The 23,353-nt window shown below is 44.1% G+C and overlaps 4 protein-coding genes and 2 pseudogenes across 4 annotated transcripts; 3 read left to right on the top strand and 3 right to left on the bottom strand.

The window, feature by feature from the left end:
• The first annotated feature begins 221 nt into the window (after positions 1-221).
• LOC147965885 (BTB/POZ and MATH domain-containing protein 1-like) lies at positions 222-1,710 on the top strand. Its single transcript, XM_087526983.1, has one exon. It carries the CDS (start codon positions 247-249, stop codon positions 931-933), a length of 687 nt encoding a protein of 228 aa, XP_087383109.1. The 5' UTR covers positions 222-246; the 3' UTR covers positions 934-1,710.
• Positions 1,711-2,712: 1,002 nt separating this feature from the next.
• Positions 2,713-5,390, bottom strand: LOC147965884 (putative receptor protein kinase ZmPK1). The gene has a single exon (XM_087528481.1). The coding sequence runs from the start codon at positions 5,348-5,350 to the stop codon at positions 2,963-2,965; it is 2,388 nt and encodes a 795-aa protein (XP_087384607.1). The 5' UTR covers positions 5,351-5,390; the 3' UTR covers positions 2,713-2,962.
• A 997-nt stretch (positions 5,391-6,387) lies between these two features.
• Positions 6,388-7,599, top strand: LOC147965883 (uncharacterized). Its single transcript, XM_087527148.1, has 3 exons — positions 6,388-6,450; positions 6,570-6,716; positions 7,075-7,599. The coding sequence occupies exons 1-3, from the start codon at positions 6,388-6,390 to the stop codon at positions 7,597-7,599; spliced, it is 735 nt and encodes a 244-aa protein (XP_087383274.1).
• Positions 7,600-8,912: 1,313 nt separating this feature from the next.
• Positions 8,913-13,468, bottom strand: LOC147965882 (uncharacterized; annotated as a pseudogene).
• A 3,696-nt stretch (positions 13,469-17,164) lies between these two features.
• Positions 17,165-21,470, bottom strand: LOC125514405 (65-kDa microtubule-associated protein 2). The gene is made up of 10 exons (XM_048679719.2): positions 21,340-21,470; positions 20,554-20,736; positions 20,231-20,434; positions 19,635-19,892; positions 19,311-19,526; positions 19,063-19,218; positions 18,682-18,993; positions 18,477-18,564; positions 18,138-18,286; positions 17,165-17,739 (listed from the first exon to the last, which is right to left on the bottom strand). The coding sequence occupies exons 2-10, from the start codon at positions 20,605-20,607 to the stop codon at positions 17,413-17,415; spliced, it is 1,764 nt and encodes a 587-aa protein (XP_048535676.1). The 5' UTR covers positions 20,608-20,736; positions 21,340-21,470; the 3' UTR covers positions 17,165-17,412.
• Positions 21,471-21,662: 192 nt separating this feature from the next.
• On the top strand, positions 21,663-23,333 carry LOC125514404 (uclacyanin 1-like; annotated as a pseudogene).
• The last annotated feature ends 20 nt before the right edge of the window (positions 23,334-23,353 follow it).

The following is a 23,353-nucleotide window of genomic DNA, read 5'->3' as shown; positions in this document are numbered from 1 at the left end:
GTTTTGCCCACACGTAGGTGTATGGGCTGTTCCTTTTATACACCACACAAAATGTGTGGGCGGACTTCCTAACGCCCACACATGTGGCATTTATCGGCGTCCTAGATTTAATGTTTATTGCGATCTTCCAGCACCGTTTTTCTAATCTAAGAATAAGGCATGTGGACGTACGTGTATATAAATCCGCTACGTATCCTTATCGTCGTTGGCATCTTCTTGGGTGCTGCGTATTTGGTAGAGTCCACCATGTCGTCACAGGAAAGCGACATCGTCTCCGCCTCCACCATCTCCACTACGGCGACCACCGGCGGCTGCCACCTGCTCAAAATCGCCGGCTACTCGCAGAGCAAGCAGCTCCGCAATGGCGCGAAGCTGCGATCATGCGAGTTCGAGGCAGCCGGGTGCTCGTGGTGCATCGTGTACTACCCACGACCCTTGAAAAACACCGAGTACGTCGCCCTCGCCCTCAAGCTCACCACCGAGCGCGTCAGCCAGCCGATCAACGCCACCGTCCGGCTCACGCTGGTCCCTCACCACGGCAAGCCGGCGCCGGCCACGCCGCACTATCTTAGCCACCGATCGAGCTTCGATCACACGGGCGATTTCTGGTTCTACCCGCTCATCACAAGGGAGGAGCTGGAGAGCTCCGGGTACCTCGTGGACGACTGCTTCTCCGTCCGGTGCGACATACATGTCATCAGCACGTCGGCGGTGGCGGACGAGGTCGTGCAGGCGCATGACCTGGAGAGGATGGGGCTGGCCTGCGCCTGCACGGACGAGCTTTGCACGCGCCGCCACGCGTCAAGCTGGGCCTTGGAGAAGGAGAAGCCTTACGCCTCGGCGTCCACGACGTCGGTGCAACGCCGGTCCGCGACGTCGGTGCAGGGCCGCATTAAATCAATCTGGTTTCGCCTCTTCGGCCGTAAACATTAGTTTTTGTTTCCAGGAAGTACATGTTAGCAATTTATGAGTATTATACACGGTTTATTTATTGAGACGATGCCGGTGAATAATGCATGAGATCGCTGTAATCAGAATCAGATCACCCATGTCTCTTGTTCTTATAGTAAAGACAATACTTGTCTTGCATTGCATGTACTCTTTCCGTCTCTTTTTTACTCCCTCCATCTCATGATATAAGAACGTTTTTGACACTAGCATTCTTATATTATGGGACAGAGGAAGTACTTTCATTGATCCTTAGTTGAGCAGTGTTGCCTGCCGGTGGAGAGAAGAGGCCATTGAATTTGAGTAGATGCCATACTAAATTGGTTGGGTATTTCTGCAAACTCTGTTACATTACATCTGACAGTCACCGCTGCTCTGAAATGCAGGGTTGGGACTATACATGTCTTGCCCTGCGCCGTGTCTTCTGTGGTAGAGAGGTTTCTAATTTGGCAAAGTTCGGGCACCGGAATCCTGAAGCGAAACAGCAATGTATATTTATACGACGCTCTGTTAACTCGCTCAGTTAACTCTGGACGACAAGACATCGGCTCCTGTTAATAATCAAAAATTCAGATAGTGTGTGACTGTACCTTTTTTTATATGCAATTGAGGAGGATGGTATTCCATACTGATCAATACCTGCATTTTGTGTAATAATATGGTCTTCAGTGCCTTGGTAACTTTGTTGGCCAGTACTATGTTGTTTTCAAACAGGTATGTGGTACATGTAATGGTTCTACCACATTAAGTTGGAGGGGCTGTCCACACACCTGATTAAATGACAATATTTGTAGACCCTTTGAGGATAAGATTCAATTTTGGGTGTGACTCCTGACCTTAGTTGTGCAATTTAAAATTTTGCTCTGTTTTAGATAGGAAATATGTATGAGTGCTCAGGATGTGCATGTGTTGGATTCAATACATTGCGGCCCCAAATAGTTTCCCCGTCTTCAGTTTAGATGAGCCAAGGTTGCTTTTGGGTCTTAGTAGAAAAAATATTGTTCTGGATTCAGATATTCTCTTTAGATGTGAATTTGGATGGTTACTGCATCATGTGGGTTCAGAAACCATGATAAGAATCGTAATATGTTAATGCTTAAACAAAAGGTGTCTTTAGCATGATGCCCCCCTGTCGCCGTTAGATATACAACAGGAAAGCAACTGTGAGCAAGCATAACCATAAACCAGAAAATTACTATGCTTGAAGAGTTATATTCAGTATAATATTTTGGATGGGTGGTAAGTAAAACTGATGGATGCATTTCTCTGATTTTTTTCACCAAGTTGTGATCTCTCAAGAACATTATAAATTTGTTCTACCAAGACACTATCAAATATTCTGTCAAAAATAATATTATCATATTTGTTTGATATGGTTCAATTAACCAGTATGATGTCGTAATGTATTATAAGACAATATACAGATTATTTGTGAGCACCATATGTAGGTTTATTTGTGTTTTTCTGCACTATTACTTTCCAATTTGTCCTTTCACAACATTTTTTCTTCAAGTTTTCTTACTACAGAATTTTCGAAGGTATTATTATTTGTTTTAACAGTAAGGAAATTACTTGTTGCATGCATATTGCAGAACTTGGATGGGAAATTGAGCTGTTGTAACGTACAAGGTACCTCAGGCAAGCTATCTCATGGCAGTACCCAAGTTCAACAAGGTATCCACAAGAAATTGAACTGTAGGTTTCAATGCAAAGCAAGACATTTAAGGATAATAGGCAGACCACACATAAAAGATCCAGAGTACAGGAGGGGGCAACAATGCAAACATAACACATAAAATGGAGGAGACCCACAGAACAAAATTTTCAGGAGCAGCAGCACATATGCTACTCAACAAACAAATACTAGTTGCTACACCAAAGAGATGTTTTAAGGGCACATACAGAGATGAAATTATGTTTCCACAACAATGAAGTGAAACATACCCAACCACACAATAGGAAAGGAGAATTCAGCAAGGTAAACTAAGAAGAAAGGCAACACAAGTCACCAAATTCAGTCAAATGAGAGGAACTTCTGAACCACATGGTTCATGCTCGGTCTCTGGCTCTTCTCCTTCTCCAAGCACATAGCAGCCACCTCCAGCATCAACAGCACCTCCGAATACACGAAGTCACCCTCCAACCTAGGATCCACAAAGCCATCGATCCATGTCAGGTCGTCACTTTCCATCTTCTCTTCAATTGTCCATTCTAGCTGCTGCAGTGCAGCCTCGGCATCCTCGCGGCCATCGGTAGCCCGCTCGGATACTCGAGACCCCATGACCAGCTCCAGCAGCACCACCCCGAAGCTATAAACATCCACTTTTTCAGTTAAGGGGGCGGTGGACACCCATTCTGGAGCCATGTAGCCTCTAGTTCCACGAACCTTGGACATGCTACCGGGATCAGCCTGGCCTCTCTGCAGCAGCTTTGCGAACCCGAAGTCGCTGATCTTGGGATCGAAATCCATGTCTAGAAGTATGTTCTCAGGCTTCACATCGCAGTGAATGATCCAATCCATGCACTCATGGTGAAGGTATGCGAGGCCTTTGGCCACACCAGCCGCGACCTTGTACCGCTGATGCCATTGCAGTGGCCCTTTGTCACCAAACAAGAACATGGCCAGCGAGCCATTCTCTACATACTCGTAGACCAGCAGTCGGTGATTGCGCTCTGAACATACGCCCATCACCCTCACCAGGTTCATATGGTAGATCTTACCGATCACGCTCACCTCGGCCTCAAACTCGTCTTCACCTTGCTTCACGTCGTTGAGCTTCTTGACTGCGACTACACGGCTGTCGTGCAGAATCCCCTTGTACACAGAGCCATGTCGCCCATGGCCAAGCTCCTCCTTGAAATTCTTAGTGGCCCTCCGCAGTTCCTTGTGGGTAAAACTACGGAAATGGTCCGTCACCACCCTGTAGCCTTCCTCTGCTGCCCAGATCTCTGATCGTGCCGAGTGTTGTCTTGACATGAACCACCAGCCAGAACCAATGAAGCAGACCTCCACAAGAAAGAACGCAGCGAGGAACCAATAGTAGTAGTGCCACATTGCACCCTGTCCGTCATTGGTGTGCGTGGTATAACTCACGGTCTGCTTGTTTGATGCATCACAGGCATGGCCATGATGAAGAACAGAGTCAGACGTGTGCGGCTGCGACAGAAAGCTCTCGGGAACCTTGAGATATGCCGTGCCGGGGTATCCTGGAAGCGTCTTGCCATTGAAGAGAGCAGACTTGAGGAAGCAGGCGTTTGGAAAAGTTTTGTACTCAAATGCCACACATGCGCAACTCCCCAAGCACATCTCCTTGCAAGTGTGCATGGACGTCGACATGGTGTAGTTCAGATCGGAGCCCCAAAAGTCGGTCTCAGGAATGCGCACGAAGCCCGTACGCTGGCCGCAGGTGAGGTTGAACACCGGCTTGCAGCCCTTGCTCCAATCACTTGGATCACTGACCACATAGCCAGGAGGACAAGAGCAGCGTGGTGTTGGTGAGTACTCACATATTCCATTCCAACCACATAGGCCATGTATGTCACAGGGCTGGGAGAAAGCCACCCAAGAAACGTACCAGCTCCGATGAAATTCATCGAGGCTGTAAAGCCTGAGATTACCATCGTAGTCTAGTGTTAGCCTCCTCTTGATCTCCAAGCCCCAATCAGAGGCACGAAAGGTGGTATTGTCAGTAGCCACAAACTGACCCAGCTTATCAAGCACAGCTCTCCTACTACTGTTATAGGAGATTCTATAGTTCATCCAGCTACTGTGGTCAGGGTTAGGCCAGTAGTGGTTAGAAAGATCCGGCCCCTCATATGCGAGCGACAAGACATATCGGTCGTCGAAACTCAATGTATAGTAACTTGAGGGATGTGAGAGATCTTTTGATACCAACTTTGCAGTGGCCGTCACTGGCTGGCCTGGTAGCAGAGTGTCGGTCGGATGGTCGAAGCTTTGCCACAGTATGTTGCCACCTTGATCCTTCATCACGAGGTTCCCGGAGTCCATGAGCTCCGCGTGATCGGCCTCCGCGGTCAGCGAGTTGGTTCGCCACACGACCGTGCCATCGTAGTCCGTGAGGACCATGCTTCTTCCATCAGTGTTCAGCTTGACCTTGGACCCGATCCCGTGTACGGGGCGATCCCGGTTCGCGCTCCAGGCGATGGTCCTGTCAGCCGAATTGGTGAACCAGATCGACAGGGTGAAGGCTGTGGATGAAAGGTTGTAGAACCCAAAGGAGAAGGTGCCGTCAGGCGACTCTATGACATGGGAGGCATGCTTCACGGCTAGTGAAGATCCTTTGTGCAGGTAGTTAGCACGGCCAACTTCTGCTATAGTGGGAGCTACAAAGGAAGAGATCAAAAGGAATGTGATGTTCAAGATCCAAAATGAAGCTGCCATAATGGCATGAAAGGAAGCTGCTGCTGCTGCTTGATGATGAGAGAGGAGATAAATCACTTTCATGTATGGTATTTTCGTAGTTTTGTATGATCAAGTTGCATTCAAAGTGTTAAACAACACAGTCAGCACATGCGAGTGATTAAGAAGAGTAATTAATAATCATGACCTAATCTGTTGGACCGATTTGCGACATGATCATTTGGACGATTGTCCCATTTAATATTTCTGCCCTTGGATTTCCACAACCTCTGTGTTATTGATTTCACACATCTCCATCATAGCTAATTTTTTCACTCGACCAATCCGGCAGCCCCCTAATAAGCGGGGACTTCTTAAGTTCAGGATGGTCAGGTCTTTATCTTGGTTCTACTTAAATAAATTATTACATTGCTGTAGATCTAAAGGCATGGTTGGCTGATAGTATTGGAAAAGTACACGTGATTTTATATGGGGAACAGTAATATATGGAGCGAGATTAACAATGGATTTTTTGCGCTATCAACAAGTCACAATCTGTTTTAGTTTCTTCCATCCATTTTCGTTACTTGACTATTATGATGGTAGTCTTTGTGTGAATGTGTGACCGACGGATTTTGCATTCAATGATAGTCCTGTAATAATACATCAAAGAAGTTTAGGGGAAGATGGCTCACCTGTATGTTCATTGATAGAAGGAAGTATTTACCAGCAACCACCACATTATGGGCTAGGGTAACAGATCAGTACCACAATTGAGGCAGGGCACACAAAACCATCAACAATGGGGCTAATCTGTAACCCGGAGCACTGACGCTGCGTTTTAGCCCAGAAAACAGCGAATCCGACAGGTGGGTCCCGCCTGTCGGGCTGACGTGGCGCTTGTTGACGGACGCCGTTAGACGGCGAGAGACGGCCGTTTCGGCGCGCCCATTCAAGTGGCCCGTACCGGTCGGTGTTCGAACCAGACCAGCCATTTCCTCACTCTCTCTGTCCTCTCTCTCGACCCCGACCACCGCCGGCGCCGCCACTGTCGACTCGCCGCCTTTCGCCGCTCCGCCATGGTTTCTTGGAGCGACCAGTCCTCTAGCTCTTCTTCGGACGGCGAAGAAGTCACTAGCCAGGTATGCGTGTTCGCCTCTCGCCTCCCTCACGGATTAGGGTTCATCCCGCTAGGGTTAGGGTTCATCATTTGGGGATTTTTTACCAGGCCGCTGATTTGTGCAATTTGTGTGCTGGTTAGCTTCCTAGGACTATCTCTTGCTATGAATGGAGTGGCATTGCTCACGACCTGTCGTCTCGTTGTCTGCATCAAGCACCTTGCGTCAGGCTTGTTGCATTTGAATATGTGGACACAGGCAGACGTTTTCTTGCGTGTGCTGAGGAGAAGGTATGTTGCTTCTGTTGCTTCTGTTGCTTCTGTTGATGTAATAGTTGTTGCCCATAATCTATGCATATACAATCTTATAGATGGAAAAAATTATATATGCTTTTATAATTGGTTCTGCCCATAATTTGTGCATACAATTTTGACAATATATCTATTAATTAAGAGTGATGTAATATTTGATTTAGGCACCAATTGATGCATAGAATATAATTCAGTGGGTAGAACTAAACTAAAATTCAGTGGATATAACTGAACTACAATTCAGTGGATAGAACAAAGTAGAGAGTGTACAGAGTATTATAGAATTTGTGCACATTTCATACAATTTCTTATTGAGAACATATTTATTTAATTGTAGGCAGAACTAAAGTGCAATTATCTGGAGTGGATAGACCCAGAGTGGTCAGTGGCTATGCAGTTCACCCTCACTGAATTGTGGAGCATGTATAACAAAGAAATCGATGACAGGCTGAAAGAAAATGTTGAGCTTGGTGAAAGAAATTACAAACTAGTTGGAGAAAAGAGGAAGATGGAGGAAGATCTGAGGTTTTTCAAACTGGACTTTGCAAAAATGGTTGCTGACAAGGAGGATGCTATCATAGAGCTGGGCAATGTTAGGTTGGCTCTAAGTGATCTCAAAGAGGAGATGGAGAAGAAGAAGCTGGCAGACCATGGTTGTACCAATCTTCATCAGGTACTTAGGGCAAAGGCAGAGAAAGAGAGGGACCAGCTAGTGGCAGAGAGAGACCAAGTTGTGACAGAGAGGGACCAACTAAAACAAGAGAAGAAAAAACTGGAGTACATGATTGCAGATCTGCTCAAACAGAAACATGGGTACAAGGACAAGATCAAGAAGTTGAAGGAGATATGTGATGATTTTTAAGTATGTATTGTGGTGTGGTTTAGGGTAGCACTGCAGTTGATTTGAATGTGCTGTTATGCACTTAATAAGTTGTAATGCTTTATGTATCTTTATGTCCAAGACTTGTGTTGTGTACTCTGAAGACTTGTGTTGTGTACTCTTAAGAACTAATGTCCAACTTATTATCATTGCATCTTTGGATCAATGGCCTACTTATTAATGTATTTTGTTTGTATCAAATGAAATGTTTGTAGTTGTCCATACTATTTGCACAGAACATATATTGCACAGATCTTTTTTGCTCAAAATTTATTTTGCACACAACATATATTTGCACAGAACATCTATTTGCACAGAATTTTAACAGCAGGAGATAAACATAGATAACTTCAAAGTGCCATACATAGGTTCACAACTCCATACATAGGTTTTAACAAACATAGGTTTTGAGTGCCATACATAGGTTCATAATGTCATAAATAAAGTGATGTAATGCCTGATTTAGCACACATGCACTTGCATACAGACTTCAAATTTGAGCATTTAGTAGTTCCCACTGGCATAGAAGTACCCCTCCATCCTCTTGATCATGTACTTTGTCCTCTTTGGCCTACTGCCTGCAGGCTGGCTAGTAGAAGCTTCTGCAGAACTTCTTGGAGGCTTGAACCTTTTTGCACCCCTTCCAGCAGCAGTGGAAGATCTTGCACCTCTACCAGCAGCAGTAGGAGAAGAACTAGCACCCCTTCCAGCAGCAGGAGTAGTAGCAGACCTTGCTCCCCTTCCAGCAGCAGCAGGAGTAGTAGCATACCTTGCTCCCCTTCCAGTAGCAGCAGGAGAGGAGTTTGTAGTAGATGATGATGGTGCACCCCTAGCACTTCCAGTAGCTGATGAAGCTGCACCATGGTGCCATTCTGGTACAGTCCTGTTTGCCTGTAATCAAAAAATTAAACAACTTTATAATGACCAGTCAATAGAAATGAACATTCAAGTGATTTCAAAATAAAAATACCATGTGCTTGTTCTTCCTGATTTGCAGATCAGGCCTCAATGGCTTTGGACAACTTGTGTACTTGTGTCCTTGCAGCTTGCAGTTCCCACATGTTATAGTAGCCATCCTAGATGTCTGCTTTGCTTGAGGTGGCTCAAACTTTCCTTTTTTCCTTTTCTCTTCTGCTGGCCCCTTCTTGTCATCTTTGAACTGTGGTGGTTCAATGTCAGGTGTTGGAGTTTTCACCCAGCTATCTGGACCAGGAACAGGGTAAATCACTGGCTTATATGCCTCCAAGTACATAGATTTCTTGAAAAACACATTGATATGATCCTCTGGCGGCTGTTTAGACCTATAGATGGCAGAACAAGCATGTTTGCAAGGAACTCCAGTGATGTCCCATTTCTTGCACCCACATGTCTGTATGTTTGTGTCAACATCATAGGTCTTGTCTCCACTACTGACTTGGAAAAATCCTTGGCCAACTATGAGTGCTTTGCAATCCCTTGCATACTTCTTGTTCATCTCCAACTTCTCTGCATAGGTTGGTGCAATCTCCCATCTAGCACATTTTCCACCCTCTCTCTTCTGGTGGAACCTCACTAGCAACTTGTCCTTGATCCCATTGATCATTGTGACAATTGGCTTGTTCCTTACATCTAGAATGTACTTATTAAAAACTTCACTTAAGTTATTCACCACTAAATCAGTTTTGCAATTAGTGTCCATTGCATGCCTAGACCAAGCTTTAGCAGGAATTCTTGACATCCACTCCCAAGCAGCAGTGCACTCAGCCTTCATGCTTTCCATGGCCAAATTGAAGTCATGTTCAGTGTAAGCATAGGCAGCTGCATCCATGCATCTCTTCAAATCCTCTCCTCCAAATCCTGCTCTCTGGAAGTTTGCATAGATGTGCCTCAAACAGTACCTATGATGGCAGTTTGGGAATACTGCTGTCACTGCATTGAGTAGACCCTGCATGAAAGTGAATTGAAATGATTTTAAATGATTTTAAATGATTTTATATGATTTTATATGAGTTAATATGATTTTATATGATTTAATATGATTTAATATGATTTTATATGATTTAAAATGATTTTATATGAGTTAATATGGGTTAATATGATTTTATATGAGTTAATATGATTTTAAATGATTTTATATGATTTTATATGGGTTAATATGGTTTTAAATGATTTTATATGATTTTATATGAGTTAATATGATTTTAAATGATTTTATATGGGTTAATATGATGTTAAATGATTTTATATGAGTTAATTAGATTTTAAATGATTTTATATGGGTCACCCTAGTCACCCTAGGCTATCTATGACTAAGTGTCGACAAGAAGGGTTACGACTCGACACCTACCAACTAGTCATGATGGCATCACTTTGATGATGGATATGTTCTACGATACCACATGGGTCACCCTAGGCTATCTATGCCTAAGTGTCGACAAGAAGGGTTACGACTCGACACGTACCAACTAGTCATGATGGCATCACTTTGATGATGGATATGTTCTTTGATACCACATGGGTCACCCTAGGCTATCTATGCCTAAGTGTCGACAAGAAGGGTTACGACTTGACACGTACCAACTAGTCATGATGGCATCACTTTGATGATGGATATGTTCTTTGATACCACATGGGTCACCCTAGGCTATCTATGCCTAAGTGTCGACAAGAAGGGTTACGACTCGACACGTACCAACTAGTCATGATGGCATCACTTTGATGATGGATATGTTCTTTGATACCACATGGGTCACCCTAGGCTATCTATGCCTAAGTGTCGACAAGAAGGGTTACGACTCGACACCTACCAACTAGTCATGATGGCATCACTTTGATGATGCATATGTCCTTTGATACCACATGGGTCACCCTAGGCTATCTATGCCTAAGTGTCGACAAGAAGGGTTACGACTCGACACCTACCAACTAGTCATGATGGCATCACTTTGATGATGGATATGTTCTTTGATACCACATGGGTCACCCTAGGCTATCTATGCCTAAGTGTCGACAAGAAGGGTTACGACTCGACACCTACCAACTAGTCATGATGGCATCACTTTGATGATGGATATGTTCTTTGATACCACATGGGTCACCCTAGGCTATCTATGCCTAAGTGTCGACAAGAAGGGTTACGACTCGACACCTACCAACTAGTCATGATGGCATCACTTTGATGATGGATATGTTCTTTGATACCACATGGGTCACCCTAGGCTATCTATGCCTAAGTGTCGACAAGAAGGGTTACGACTTGACACGTACCAACTAGTCATGATGGCATCACTTTGATGATGGATATGTTCTTTGATACCACATGGGTCACCCTAGGCTATCTATGCCTAAGTGTCGACAAGAAGGGTTACGACTCGACACGTACCAACTAGTCATGATGGCATCACTTTGATGATGGATATGTTCTTTGATACCACATGGGTCACCCTAGGCTATCTATGCCTAAGTGTCGACAAGAAGGGTTACGACTCGACACCTACCAACTAGTCATGATGGAATCACTTTGATGATGCATATGTCCTTTGATACCACATGGGTCACCCTAGGCTATCTATGCCTAAGTGTCGACAAGAAGGGTTACGACTCGACACCTACCAACTAGTCATGATGGCATCACTTTGATGATGGATATGTTCTTTGATACCACATGGGTCACCCTAGGCTATCTATGCCTAAGTGTCGACAAGAAGGGTTACGACTCGACACCTACCAACTAGTCATGATGGCATCACTTTGATGATGGATATGTTCTTTGATACCACATGGGTCACCCTAGGCTATCTATGCCTAAGTGTCGACAAGAAGGGTTACGACTCGACACCTACCAACTAGTCATGAACAAGTAAATGAACTAAATGAACATGTAAATGAACAAGTAAATGAACTAAATGAACAACTAAATGAACAAGAAAATGAACTAACCTTCTGTCTATCAGACATGAATGTGTACTTTCCAAACTTGCCCTCTTCACTTCCCCCTAGAGCATACTTTAGCTGTGTCAAGAACCAGGACCAGTTAACTGTATCTTCAACTCCAACCACTCCAAAGGCAATGGGGTACATATTGTTGTTTGCATCCCTTCCAGTAGCTGCTAGTATCTGTGCACCACTAGTCAATTTGATGAAGCAGCCATCTAGACCTATGAATGGCCTACATCCATTCAAGAAGCCCTCACAACATGCATTCAAACTGAAAAATAGACCATGGAACCTTGGTCCAGCAGTAGGATTTTCTCTGGTTCCACTAACAGTAGTGACAATGCACCTAGATCCAGGATTTGTAAGCTTCACAGTCTCCAAATAGTCTCTCAGCCTCTTATATTGCTTCTTGTGATCACCAAGCACAATCTCTTTTGCTTTCTTCTTAGCCCTCCATGCCATCATCCTAGGAATCTCAAGCCCAAATTGTCTCTTTGCCTTGTCAACAATAGCAGGTACAGTAGTGTTGGGATCTGATCTGATGGTCTCAAGCATTTTGTTGCCAAGCTACCTTGAACTAATCCTAGTTTTCTCAGACTGGGTGGGACATGTGTGCTCCAACCTCATCTTCTTAATGCAGAAAGTGGGCTCATTTGTTATCTGTGCTGCTACCATGTAGAACTGACAACCATCTCCCTCACAGCAAACAATTACCCTATCACTGCAGTTTCTGTGGTATTTATATCTTCTAAGTTGTTTCACATGCAAATTGACAAGGGCCTCTCTGAATTGGTAAGCATCTTTGAAACAGAGCTTTAGCTGGAATTGCTGTTCTGGATGCATCATGTCCTCATCATACCAGACCCTAGGTGGTCTTTTCTTAGCCCTACTCCTTCTGCCAGAGCTGATAACAAAGGACATTGGTTCATTTCCATCATCATCTGCTTCAAAGCCTGTATCTTCCTCTTCTGAAGATGGAAACCAATCAGGATTAATGCTTGGACCAGCACTAGAGTGGGACCTACTAGTAGGACCTGGCCTCTTTGCCTTCTTCTTAACAGGCTCAGGAACTGGAATCTCTTGGGCCTCCTCATCATCTTCTTCCTGCTCCATGTCATATATATCTTCAGGATCTGTGTCCCCCTCACAGTGTGTACTTGACATATATTCAGCTCTCTTCCTCTTTATTTCAGAAAGAGTTTCATCTAGCTCAGGTTCCTCTGTCCTCCTATTTGCAATTTGTTCTTCTACATACTGCACTGAATCTGAGTCATCTTCTTCTTCTCCTGCATCTAAGTGGTCAACATCAACTACAAAATCTTCATCACTGCTTGAACCTTCCTCACTAACTGCATTGTCCTCCTCATCAGTGTCCATGCCTACAGGAATTGCTTCCTCACTAACTGCGTTGTCCTCCTCATCTGAACCAAACTAAAAATCAGCATAATTGACACTTACTTCAGTGTTAAGCTGTGTCCCAAGATGGAACTGATAGTTAGGAGGAACTGATTTGAGTGGCAAAAAATTTACACTTTCCTGTGTCCCAAGATGTAACTGACAGTTAGGAGGAACTGTTTTGTGCACAACACCTGATTCAGCAACAGCAAAAACAACAGGTGCCTCCTTTTCTATTTGCTGTGCATGTTGATCTTCTCCAACTGCTGGTTCAATAACTACCTTTCCCTTTCTAACTGTCAGTGACAATGTCTAGGTGCTCTCAAATTGTCTCACCATGTGAACTACTTCAATGTTGCCTTTAATCACACAAACACCTTGCAGCCCTATATTTTCATCTTTCAAGTAGCAAAGACTGTCATCCTTACAGTATCCATTGCTGACCATTACATTGACCAAACTACCATAAGTGATTTCTCTTTCAGACATCTTAACAAGAGCATACTTCTCTCCAGGAAACTGGAAATAGATTGACCATAAATCTTCAGGCCTAAAATAGACATACAAATGAATATTAACAAGTCAATTGTATTAACATAACTGACCATTATATCTGACAATTATAATGAACTATTTTAAATTATAGTAACATAGCAAATCAGTACTAACATTACTATCAGTGTAAGCAAAATTTTAAATTACAGTAACATGACAATGCAGTGTAAGCAATTCAGGCCTAAAATAGACATATATTAACAAGACAATATCTACAAGCCTAATATAGCTCAGACTGGTTACAATGCAGTGTAAAGCATTACAATGCAATGTAGTGTAGCAATACCATAAATGAAAACTACAGTGTGATTTTCTCCAAAAATTCAGAACCATACAGTACTACTAAGATAACTGAACCCTAACTAAAGATGTGATAGTCGACAAATATTCAGGACTACAATCACTTCTAAATGACTAACAAATCAATGTTTAAAACAGATCCTGCAGTAAGGAGGAAAGATTGAAAGAACAGATTTTGAAAGATTCAGATTACCTAGCTGAAGATGGGACGAACGGGAGCACATCCGCGGGACCAATCTGCGAAGCTGCTTCCTCGGTACCATGCTCCGGCGACAGGCCCGCCGCCGCGGCAGACTCTGGATCTAGGTCGCAGCCGTCATCGGTGTGGGGGCCGATGACCCCGCATTGCGAGCGCAACAGCTTCTGCCCTGAAGTAGTACCAAGGCCCTCGCCGCTGAGTGCGGCGTCGCCGCTTCCGTCGACTCCGTGTGCGCCATCGCCGCCGGAGCTGGTCGCCATCGGAGCGGAGCGGGGAAGGACTGAATCGACTGGATTGAATCGAGCGGGGGAAGGGAACGACTTGACCTCGTAGACGGGCGCGCCGAAACGGCCGTCTCTCGCCGTCTAACGGCGTCCGTCAACACGTGCCACGTCAGCCCGACATGCGGGACCAACCTGTCGGATTCGCTATTTTCGGGGCTAAAACGCAGCGTCAGTGCTCCGTGTTACAAATTAGACCCATTGTTGGTGGTTTTGTGTGACCTGCCTGAAATGTGGTACCGATCTGTTACCCTAGCCCATAATATGGTGGTTTTGGGTAAATAACTCTGATAGAAGTGATAAAAGTTTTATATACCCCGCTGATGCTGAGGTTGGTGGCGACCTCTTGCCATGGTAGTATGATATTCCCTCTATTTATTTTGGCAATCAACTATAACTATTTCAACCTCACTCATTTTTAGTATATCTTTTTTTGTCGAACTCCCCCTATCCTGGACTCAAACGTTTGTTACTCTTGGTGTAGGTTCAAATCAATGGGTTACACATTTGAGGCGACATCAGGGAATGCAGTTGGTTGCAGAGATGCACTGCCTTGTCACAGTTTGAAATAATTGGATGCTCCTATGGGCAAATTACTAAAATGTTGCTATGGGTTAAGCATTGATGAGAAAACTCCACCGAAGACGATGTCCTAAAAAAGCATTGCTCCTCTGTATATTGTGCATATGCAGCTCAAGCATATTGTAGACATGACCCTGGTTCTGTTGCTTCTCATTGTCTTACTTATTTTGTTCCATATTATACATTTAACTTCATTCTTGAACACATTCTCTGAATAGATAAACTACCAAATTCAGGGTATAGATAGCATTTTGGAAGAAGCATATCCTGATGATATTCCAAACTGCTAACGTTGAATCAAATAGGTAGGGGTTTGTTGTTGTTTTATGAAAAATTGGCATGCCATTATTCTAGGAAGCTTTGAGTAGTTTGCACTACCTTTACTATCTACTTTCTTGTTAAAAGCTTTATATATTTTCAAAATGCCAAAAAAGTCACGGAAGATAACTGGAGACTAGCAACTGAAGATGTATGTAATGTAAGCACCCGGGTTAAACCCATTATGCCTGAATGAGGAGATTTGGAATGAGGCATGTTCCTTCTTGTGGAGAAGCTACTGGACTGGTGTATGCATCTATTATTGTATTTACTTTTTGTTTGGCAGCTTCAACTTATAAATGTGTTATGTTTCTGGTCGACTTTAAGAAAAATATCCTTTGCGGGCATTCCGGGTTTGGATAATTTTGATGTTTCATTTTTATTTCCTACATATTCATTCACCCTGCAATGCTGCAAACAAAAAAACTATTAGGCAAGATGTTGCATTCACGTGCGTTATTACTACTATCATAGATATTTACTTTTACTGTGATGAAATAATAGTAAGTCTATGACATACTCCCTCCGGTCCTTTTTACTTTGCATATGAGGATTGTCTGAAGTCAAACTTCGTAAAGTTTGACCATATTTATATGAAAAAATATTAACATCTATAATGCTAAATTTATACAATATGAAAAGTAAAGTCATGACGCATCTAATGTTGTTGATTTCACATTCTAAATGTTTGTATTTTTTTCTATAAACTTGGTTAAAGTTTATGAGGTTTGACTTCAAACAAATCTTATATGCGAACTAAAAAGGACCGGAGGGAGTACTATGTTAATAGTTCAATTCCATGTGGGCGAAAAAAACTTGCAACTGCAGCAGCACAGACACCAAAGTATGGTTCAACATATTTATTTTCCTAAATATTGAGTTGGCCTCACATGCTCTGTCTAGTGGATTTACAATATTTACCATATTATGCTTTTGTTGAGTCAGCCAAGTGTGTTGCTAAAAAAGAAGGGAAAGGCGGGGCGACAATAGAGAATAGGGTGGACAACCTGCAAGGAACCCTATGACGGCGCGAAGCAACATGGCGATGGGAGGAGGGGCCAAGGGAGGTGGATAAGAGGGTTGGGCGACCGGGGCACAATGCTGGAGAGGTACCAACCACATGCAGTCCTCAACAGATTCAGATGTGGACTTGAATTAGGTTTATGCACAGTAGTGATTCGAAAGTCATATCCGAAGGCATGGAATGTGTGCAAATGTGGTTGGATGGTTAGGAGGTATCTTTTGCCCATTAGAGTTGAAGTCCCATATTTGACATTGATACTTGCATTTTTCTAAATTTATTTCAGGCCTTCTGATGATGTGCGCTCAGTGGGAGGAGACGCGTCGACTATGAAGGTGTAGGGCCATTTCGTCAATCTAAGATAATGTGTCAGCTCAGTCTCTCAAAGGTGCTCATAGGGATAGAGTGTGTGTGTGCGCGTTCATAGAGATGAATGTATGTGAGCAACTTCGATTGTACTTTGTTAAGAAAAAAGGCATGTGATATGTTGTTTCTGACTTTGATTGTGCGCCGTTGTTACTTTATTGGGTATATGCCATAATAATTCGAATGCACAAAATTTATTTCTGTTAGTCGAGACATGCTTGCGTATTCAAATTCCAAATTCTAACAAGATTGTACATGTATGCTTGCTAGTGCAAGTAATTCTTGTGCTTTTTTTCCTGTTTTCCTACCTTAGAAAGTAATCAGCTTCTTTCGACGGATGGAATGTGGATGTTGCCATGGTTATCCATAGGGCAAAGGTAACATTTCTTGTAATTTCATTTTCTGCTTCTGTTTCACATTATTTTGTACTCCATTCCAAAATATAAGATGTTTTGGTAGGCTATCTACCAAAACGTCTTATATTTTAGAACGGAGGTAGTATAAATTATTTAATGAATAAAATTTATAATAGTACACTATCCTGCTATTTTAGGTAAAGAAAATCCATGCTCCAAATGCAGAGAGTTGATGCTAAACAAACAGACACAAGTGCAGTAAAGAAAATTCTCAATTACCAACCACAAAATTGTACACCCAGGTAAGTAAAAACGACGCAAACCTGCAAGAGCCTCTCTTACTTTCAAGGAATAGATTAAAGCTAGACATCTAGTACAACTACTCAGACGTTAGGATACCACCACTAATCGATTACAAGAATCAGATAACCAAACTCCAGTTCTGAACCTACCAAGAAATCGCTACAAAAATAGTACAGGGCAATCGAGCGAGAAGAACGCAACAGTTCATGGTGAACAAGGGACCGGATCGGCGTCCGTGTGCTGAATGGACGCGTTGTCTTCTTTTGCTGTTGCAGCTTCATTCGGGGAAGCTGGTGTTTTCGGCGGTGCCGCCACAGCAGCAGCTTTCTTACCAGCAGACCGGGAACTCTTGCTCTCGTTCTGCTGAGTGCTCATCGAGAGCCTTCTACCAGGGGACCCGTTGGTCGTGCTGCCATTGGGCTTTGGGCTAGGTACCTTCTTTGTGCTGGCCACTCTATAGGGACTGACACGTGTCCCAAACGGCCCTTCACGGTCGATGTTCAGTAACTGCTCGGTGTAGCGCTTTTGTTCCTGGAATGTGAAAGGAACAGAACTATGACAGCTGATTGCAGTTTCAACATTTGATCAAAAGCATGGATAAGTATCACTTCAACATCCTTGTTGGTTTATATGTGAACATTACATATCTTCAACCAAACACAAAGTAACTCAGAACTGTGGCAAACTGGCAACTGAGAGAGAATTTTTAGTATGCAAAAGAGGTAGAGACAGAAACTACGCATATTGGCCAGTGTGGCAGATTGAGATCTGGAAAACGCAAGGAAGCAACATATTGTAACTACATCGCAGTTAACAGAAAGCAAGAACGTTATATAACTAGAATGACACAGGTACATTCAGGTTCAATATCTAGTTTCTACTTGGCACTTAAATTCTTCCAAGAGTGCAATAAAGGAAGTAACACTAACCCGCATTTTTCTCTTCTCTTCTTCCTTCTCTTGCCTAAGCATCACATACTCATCCAACATAGCTAGAAGAGGAACACCATCATATGTGAAGGATAGACCGTGATTCTCTTCCCAAGCCGTTGTCTTGGCCACCAGAGTTTCAACAAGGCCTAGAAGAATGCTTACATCAGCAAACAGACAGGAAAATAAAATAAATTGAGAAGAAAAGCATTTGCCTATTCTGCATTTCCCCTCAAAGAATCTCTTCTACACTTGGATTGTAGTAAATGCATCAAAAGAAGGCATAAGTTTATTCAGTGTCACAGCAAAGATTATTTGCTTATGCGCCAACAAAAGCACCTGGAATTTTGTTAACTTGAATACGAGCCTTTTCAGCGCGTTTGAGATTCAGGTGGGCACCTCGGCCTGAATTATATCTGTTATCATCCTGCAAAAGAAATTTGCTATAAGAAAAAAAGTTCCAGAAAGGAATAATTTAGTCGCACCAGTTCACAGAGAATACAAGCATGATAACATGATTTACTAGAACTAGAGACTAGCGTACTCGGTTATAATCTTCAAGCCAGCTTTCTTCCTCGCATGCAGATATCCATCTCTCAACTTTATCTAAAATTTCTTTCCTGCTTAGAGCTTCTTCCTTTGCTTTCAATATCTGACTATCCATATCAGCAATCAATTCTGTAGGTTCCATGCTCCCTGATTCGATCAGCGCAAATATTTTATCATGGGCAGCTGCTGTGTCTATTACGATGTGAGCACCCGCATAAATGTCTTCCAGTGTGGTTTGCTTCTTAAAAGCTATTTCTTTCATCTTGCTGTATTTGAGCTCATCCAATCTTTGAACCTCAATCTCAGCCTGAATATTGGGGGAAAAGGTCAAAGAAGAATACTAGAGGAATAAAATGACAATATTGCTTCATCTCACTTGATTAATTATGTCTAGAGCAAGTGCTCCAGGTGCGGTGACTTCCTCAGCACTCGCTGTTCTGTTACAGGTAACGTGATCAAACAAGCTTCTTTCTTCCGTTGGTGTGTCCATGAGATCCCAGAGATCATTTAGCTGAGTGGCAAGCTCTTGAAGCTGGAAATGATATTTTGAACATATTCACAAAACTGAACGTAAAAATAGAGTGGCTATTGGTTGGCAAGTACATAATTGGACATATGCCTTACCTTCTTTAGCCTCAATGTTTTGTCCTCATTAAGAGTAGCTATTGTCCTATCAAGTTTTGACAGGGTATCATTGCTAATGCTCTTGTGGTCTTTACCAACAGAGTCATCTAGACTCTCATGAACTTCAGTTATTATGCTAAAATGTTCCATCTTCAATACAGAACAGAGATCTTGTACTGTACTCACATGCTCAAGTACCTTCTTCAGCCTCTCCCTCTGTAATGTCAAGAAAAATGTATCTTATCTTCTCCATGAAACCAAAGATATGACAATCAATAAGCACTGAACACTACTACAAAGCAAATGAAACAGAGAAATGCATACCTTCTTTTTCTCGAGCTCTTGGAGCTGAGACTGGAAGTCCCGAAGTTTCTCATCTGTCAAGTCATCCTCATTGATTTGTGGTATTGCTACCTGCTGGCCTATCTCAAGATTGCCAGCAATCTCACCCCTTATTTGCTCGATTCTTGACATTATGTCAGCAAATTTATTTATTCTCTCCTTTTTCTGCTTGCCCAGTTGTTCAAGTGTTGGAGCTAAAGCAGCAAGCTGTTGCTTGATTGTTCGTGCTGTTTTCTCAGGCTGCAAACATAAAGAACTATCAATCTTACACCCTTTTGTAATAATTATGAAAACATGTGAAAGTATCATCTGACATCTGGCATGCAGCAAACCAGTAACTAGTAAGATCAACTGCTTCTGAACTGAACTTATGTGGAAGTAGCAACAAGGCAAGCACTGAAAGTAATCTAGCAGAGCAGAGCAGAACTACAAATCCAACAAAGAACACACAAAACATTGCTACACGACACTGAGAATGCCGAAGACACTAGTGGGTCAAGCATGCCTCATTTCTTCAGAGTTACAGACAGACTGAATTAGCCTAACATTATTGAAAGCAGACATGTATTTTCACTTACACTTGTTGCTATGGATTTCTCTCCAAGGGCAGAAGCGAGCCTGGCTAGCTCCATCTTTGAGTAGTCCAGTGCTTGGAGAAGAAGGTCCCTTGACTTGAGTGCCTGATCAACTTTCCTCTTGTACACATCCAAGCATTCCTGATCCAGCTGAAACAGAACCTTGTCACGGTCCTCATCGCTCTCACCAACTTCATCCCATACTAACTGAAAATCCGAAAACAGAAAACAAAGAAGAAATGTCACCTTACCATCATATCAGATGCCAAATGAAAGAATCTGCTTTTTTATGGCATTATAAAGTAACGAGCAGCCTGAGCATGTACCTGCAGTTTTTGTAGCAATGATCCACACGAGGTTTGGCCGTGCAAAGCGTCCATTCCAGAATAGACGAATCCTTTCGTTGAGGGCTGAAGGATATATGACTGTAGAGAAGTCTAGCTTATGGTTACGGCGATGACGAAATGTGCTTCTGAACTTCCCAACGCCAATGCTTAATCGAACAGCGCCTGCTGGTTGAGCATTCAAATCAGTCGGAAACAAATAGATGGTGAAACTAAAGACACACATGGGCATACCAGCTAGTACTACCGAACTTGACATGTCCACCCTAAATTGGCAGGCATTCGGTTAAATGTTAATTACTTTACTTCAACAAGACAACAACTAATGGCCCAAGCAAAACTGTAGTACCACGTGATAAATAACTGCCACACAGCAAGCGAAACAGGCAGTCTACATTCGGGAGTTTCAACAGCCAATGCCGGTCCAAAACCTAAAGGATCCACCGGCGCAATGCGGCCGGAGACCGAGAAGGAGCGGCGTCGAGAACATGACGACGGGACGAATCACGTAGGTCGCACAAATCCAAAACCGCAAACATGGCAGAGATTTTCACCAGTTCCACTACCGGAAGCACCTCCTAAAACCACCAGAAACACCGGGCAATCTGAACCAGTGGGGGACAAATAGAAGCGTTCCTTGGCCGCGGCGATCGCATCTCCCAGGCCGAGGCCGTCCCCTGGATCCCACATTCGCTCGCAAACTCTCCGCTCACCCACGCTAAGCGCCGCCTCGCCAGATCTCGGCGTGGACAGTGGAGAGAGGCTTACCAGATACCAGATCGCGCGAAGGAGAAAGCAGGCGGCGGGCAGGGGGCGAGGGGGCGGGGAGTCGGGGAGGCGGCGGGAGCTGGCCACCGCTGTGCGGCGCTCGGGGAGGGGAATGGCGGAGGAGGAGGGGGAGGGGGCGGTGGTCGGTGGTGGCAGTGGCACTGCTGTGTTGCTGCGCCTGCTGGTGTGGCGGTGTTGGCTGTGGGGTGTGGCCGTAGTGGAGTTGGTGTGTGGGATCGGCGCGACGTGGCGGTCGACGAAGCGGTCACCGGGCGGTGCGGCCCGGGCCAAGGAGGAGGATGCGGCGGTCGACGCTTGACTCGCTGACCGGATGACACGACTGAAAACAGATTATTATTATTTTTATTAAATCAGGATTTGGAGCTGTGGATCGGCAGAGTTTGGACTATGGGGTCGTGAAATCTAAAGAACATCCGTATCATGTTAAATATTCAGGAAGGTACCTTCATTTTCAAATTATTTGTTTTAGATGTGTTTAGATACGGATGTATCTATCTAGACCCTGGGGCGGAGGAAGTATGAAACTCTACTCTGTAAAAGTTTCATTTGGTAAGTGGGCATATATGCCTCTAATGAGTTGAAAACGCAACCTTAGAGCATCTGTAACAGGTGATTTATAATAGTTTTGGTGATGTAAAAACTAACTTTTTACATCACATGGGGCCAAAAATGCCTCTCCAACAGGTGATCTAGACCTATACAGTGATGTAAGTATAATTGTGGGCCAAGTGATCTCAATCAAACGGCTGTAAGGGCGTTCGATGGGAGTTCCTTCCCCACGAACGTCCGCCAGTTAGCATTATCATAGAAAAAAGCTGCCATTATTCAAGCGAAAACAAATACGAGTGGAGCACTGGACTGGTTGTTCTCTCGACCTTAGCCTTGCCGTTCTCGTCACTGGAGCTTTAGCCTAACTCTTCTTCTTCTTTTGTCATGCAACGCCCTTTCAGAAACTGAGAGCCTACAACCTTACCTTCTCGTGGCTGGAGTACTGGAGTGGTTGCTCGAGACAGCCCACTTTTAGCCAACCAAGTATTGCAAATGACTCGTTTCATCGTGTGTCCATCTTCGTCTTACCACACATCATGTCTTTCGTCTCCGCCACGAGCCGCCGGCATTCTGTTTCTGGCCGCCGCCATGCATCAGTACGTCGCAGGAGCCGCACCCGCTGCTGCCGTCCACCACGTCGTCGGAGGCGACCCGGGCTGGGCCGTGGCCTCCGACGTCCTCGCCTTGTTCGGCGGGCAGGCTCTTCACGGTCGGGGGCACACTATGTACTATGTAAGTCCACCCCACCCGTACGAATCGCGTTGAAGAATCAGCATATTTCAGCTACACGATAAATTGGCCTTTCGATCTCAGGGTTTGCGTCTGAGGCGGCGGAGGCCGGCGTCGCCGAGGCAGAGTTCGAGTCGTGCGAGGCCGGCGACGCCATCAGAACGTACACGGACGGGCTCAGCAGGGTAGGCCTCGACGACCAAGGCACGAGGTATTTCCTCAGCGCAGACCCCGCCAAGTGCAAGGGCGGGCTGAAGCTGCGGGTCGACGTGCGGGCTACGGTGTCGCCGCGGTCGGAGAACCGAGCTGCCACAGCGGCGCCCGCGCCGTCCGCGTCGAGTGGCACCCAAGCTGGTGCGCCGTGTGTTGCGTCTGGTCTCCGTGTGGTGCTTTCTGTTCCTGGGTGCATGAACACGACGATCGTGCTGTGTTTGATCGGGTTATGATGGGGAACGCCATGATTACACGCATATGTATGGCATCCTATGTGTGTACGTCATGTACTATAAATCAATCAAATCAAATCAAATTTTATCAAAACCTTAGCTAAATCAAAAAAAAAACCTAAATCAAATCCTATCTTACCAAAACCTCGACTAAATCAAAAAGCTTCTTAGCCTTCACTTACTCATACTCAAATCAAATTAAATTACCAAAGACTAGAATATGATAGGTATAAGATTTATGTCAGGCATGATTAATGTTTAACCATTAG

The sequence above is a fragment of the Triticum urartu genome, chromosome 6A, assembly GCF_056163025.1.
Source record: "Triticum urartu cultivar PI428250 chromosome 6A, HENAU_Tu73, whole genome shotgun sequence".
NCBI lineage: Eukaryota > Viridiplantae > Streptophyta > Magnoliopsida > Poales > Poaceae > Triticum > Triticum urartu.
Note: the sequence above shows the minus strand (reverse complement) of the source record. Positions and strands in the feature narration are given on the sequence as shown.

What these genes read in the sequence shown, in the direction of transcription:
- LOC147965883 (XM_087527148.1), top strand. Translation starts at nt 6,388, where the DNA reads ATGGTTTCTTGGAGCGACCAGTCCTCTAGCTCTTCTTCGGACGGCGAA. An exon ending in GCGAAGAAGTCACTAGCCAG is followed by an intron (nt 6,451 to 6,569) that starts GTATGCGTGTTC and finishes TGTGCTGGTTAG; the next exon opens with CTTCCTAGGACTATCTCTTG. An exon ending in TTGCGTGTGCTGAGGAGAAG is followed by an intron (nt 6,717 to 7,074) that starts GTATGTTGCTTC and finishes ATTTAATTGTAG; the next exon opens with GCAGAACTAAAGTGCAATTA.
- LOC147965885 (XM_087526983.1), top strand. Translation starts at nt 247, where the DNA reads ATGTCGTCACAGGAAAGCGACATCGTCTCCGCCTCCACCATCTCCACT.
- LOC125514405 (XM_048679719.2), bottom strand. Translation starts at nt 20,607, where the DNA reads ATGGACGCTTTGCACGGCCAAACCTCGTGTGGATCATTGCTACAAAAA. An exon ending in CTCTAGACATAATTAATCAA is followed by an intron (nt 18,994 to 19,062) that starts GTGAGATGAAGC and finishes CCCAATATTCAG; the next exon opens with GCTGAGATTGAGGTTCAAAG. An exon ending in GGCTTGAAGATTATAACCGA is followed by an intron (nt 18,565 to 18,681) that starts GTACGCTAGTCT and finishes TTTCTTTTGCAG; the next exon opens with GATGATAACAGATATAATTC.
- LOC147965884 (XM_087528481.1), bottom strand. Translation starts at nt 5,350, where the DNA reads ATGGCAGCTTCATTTTGGATCTTGAACATCACATTCCTTTTGATCTCT.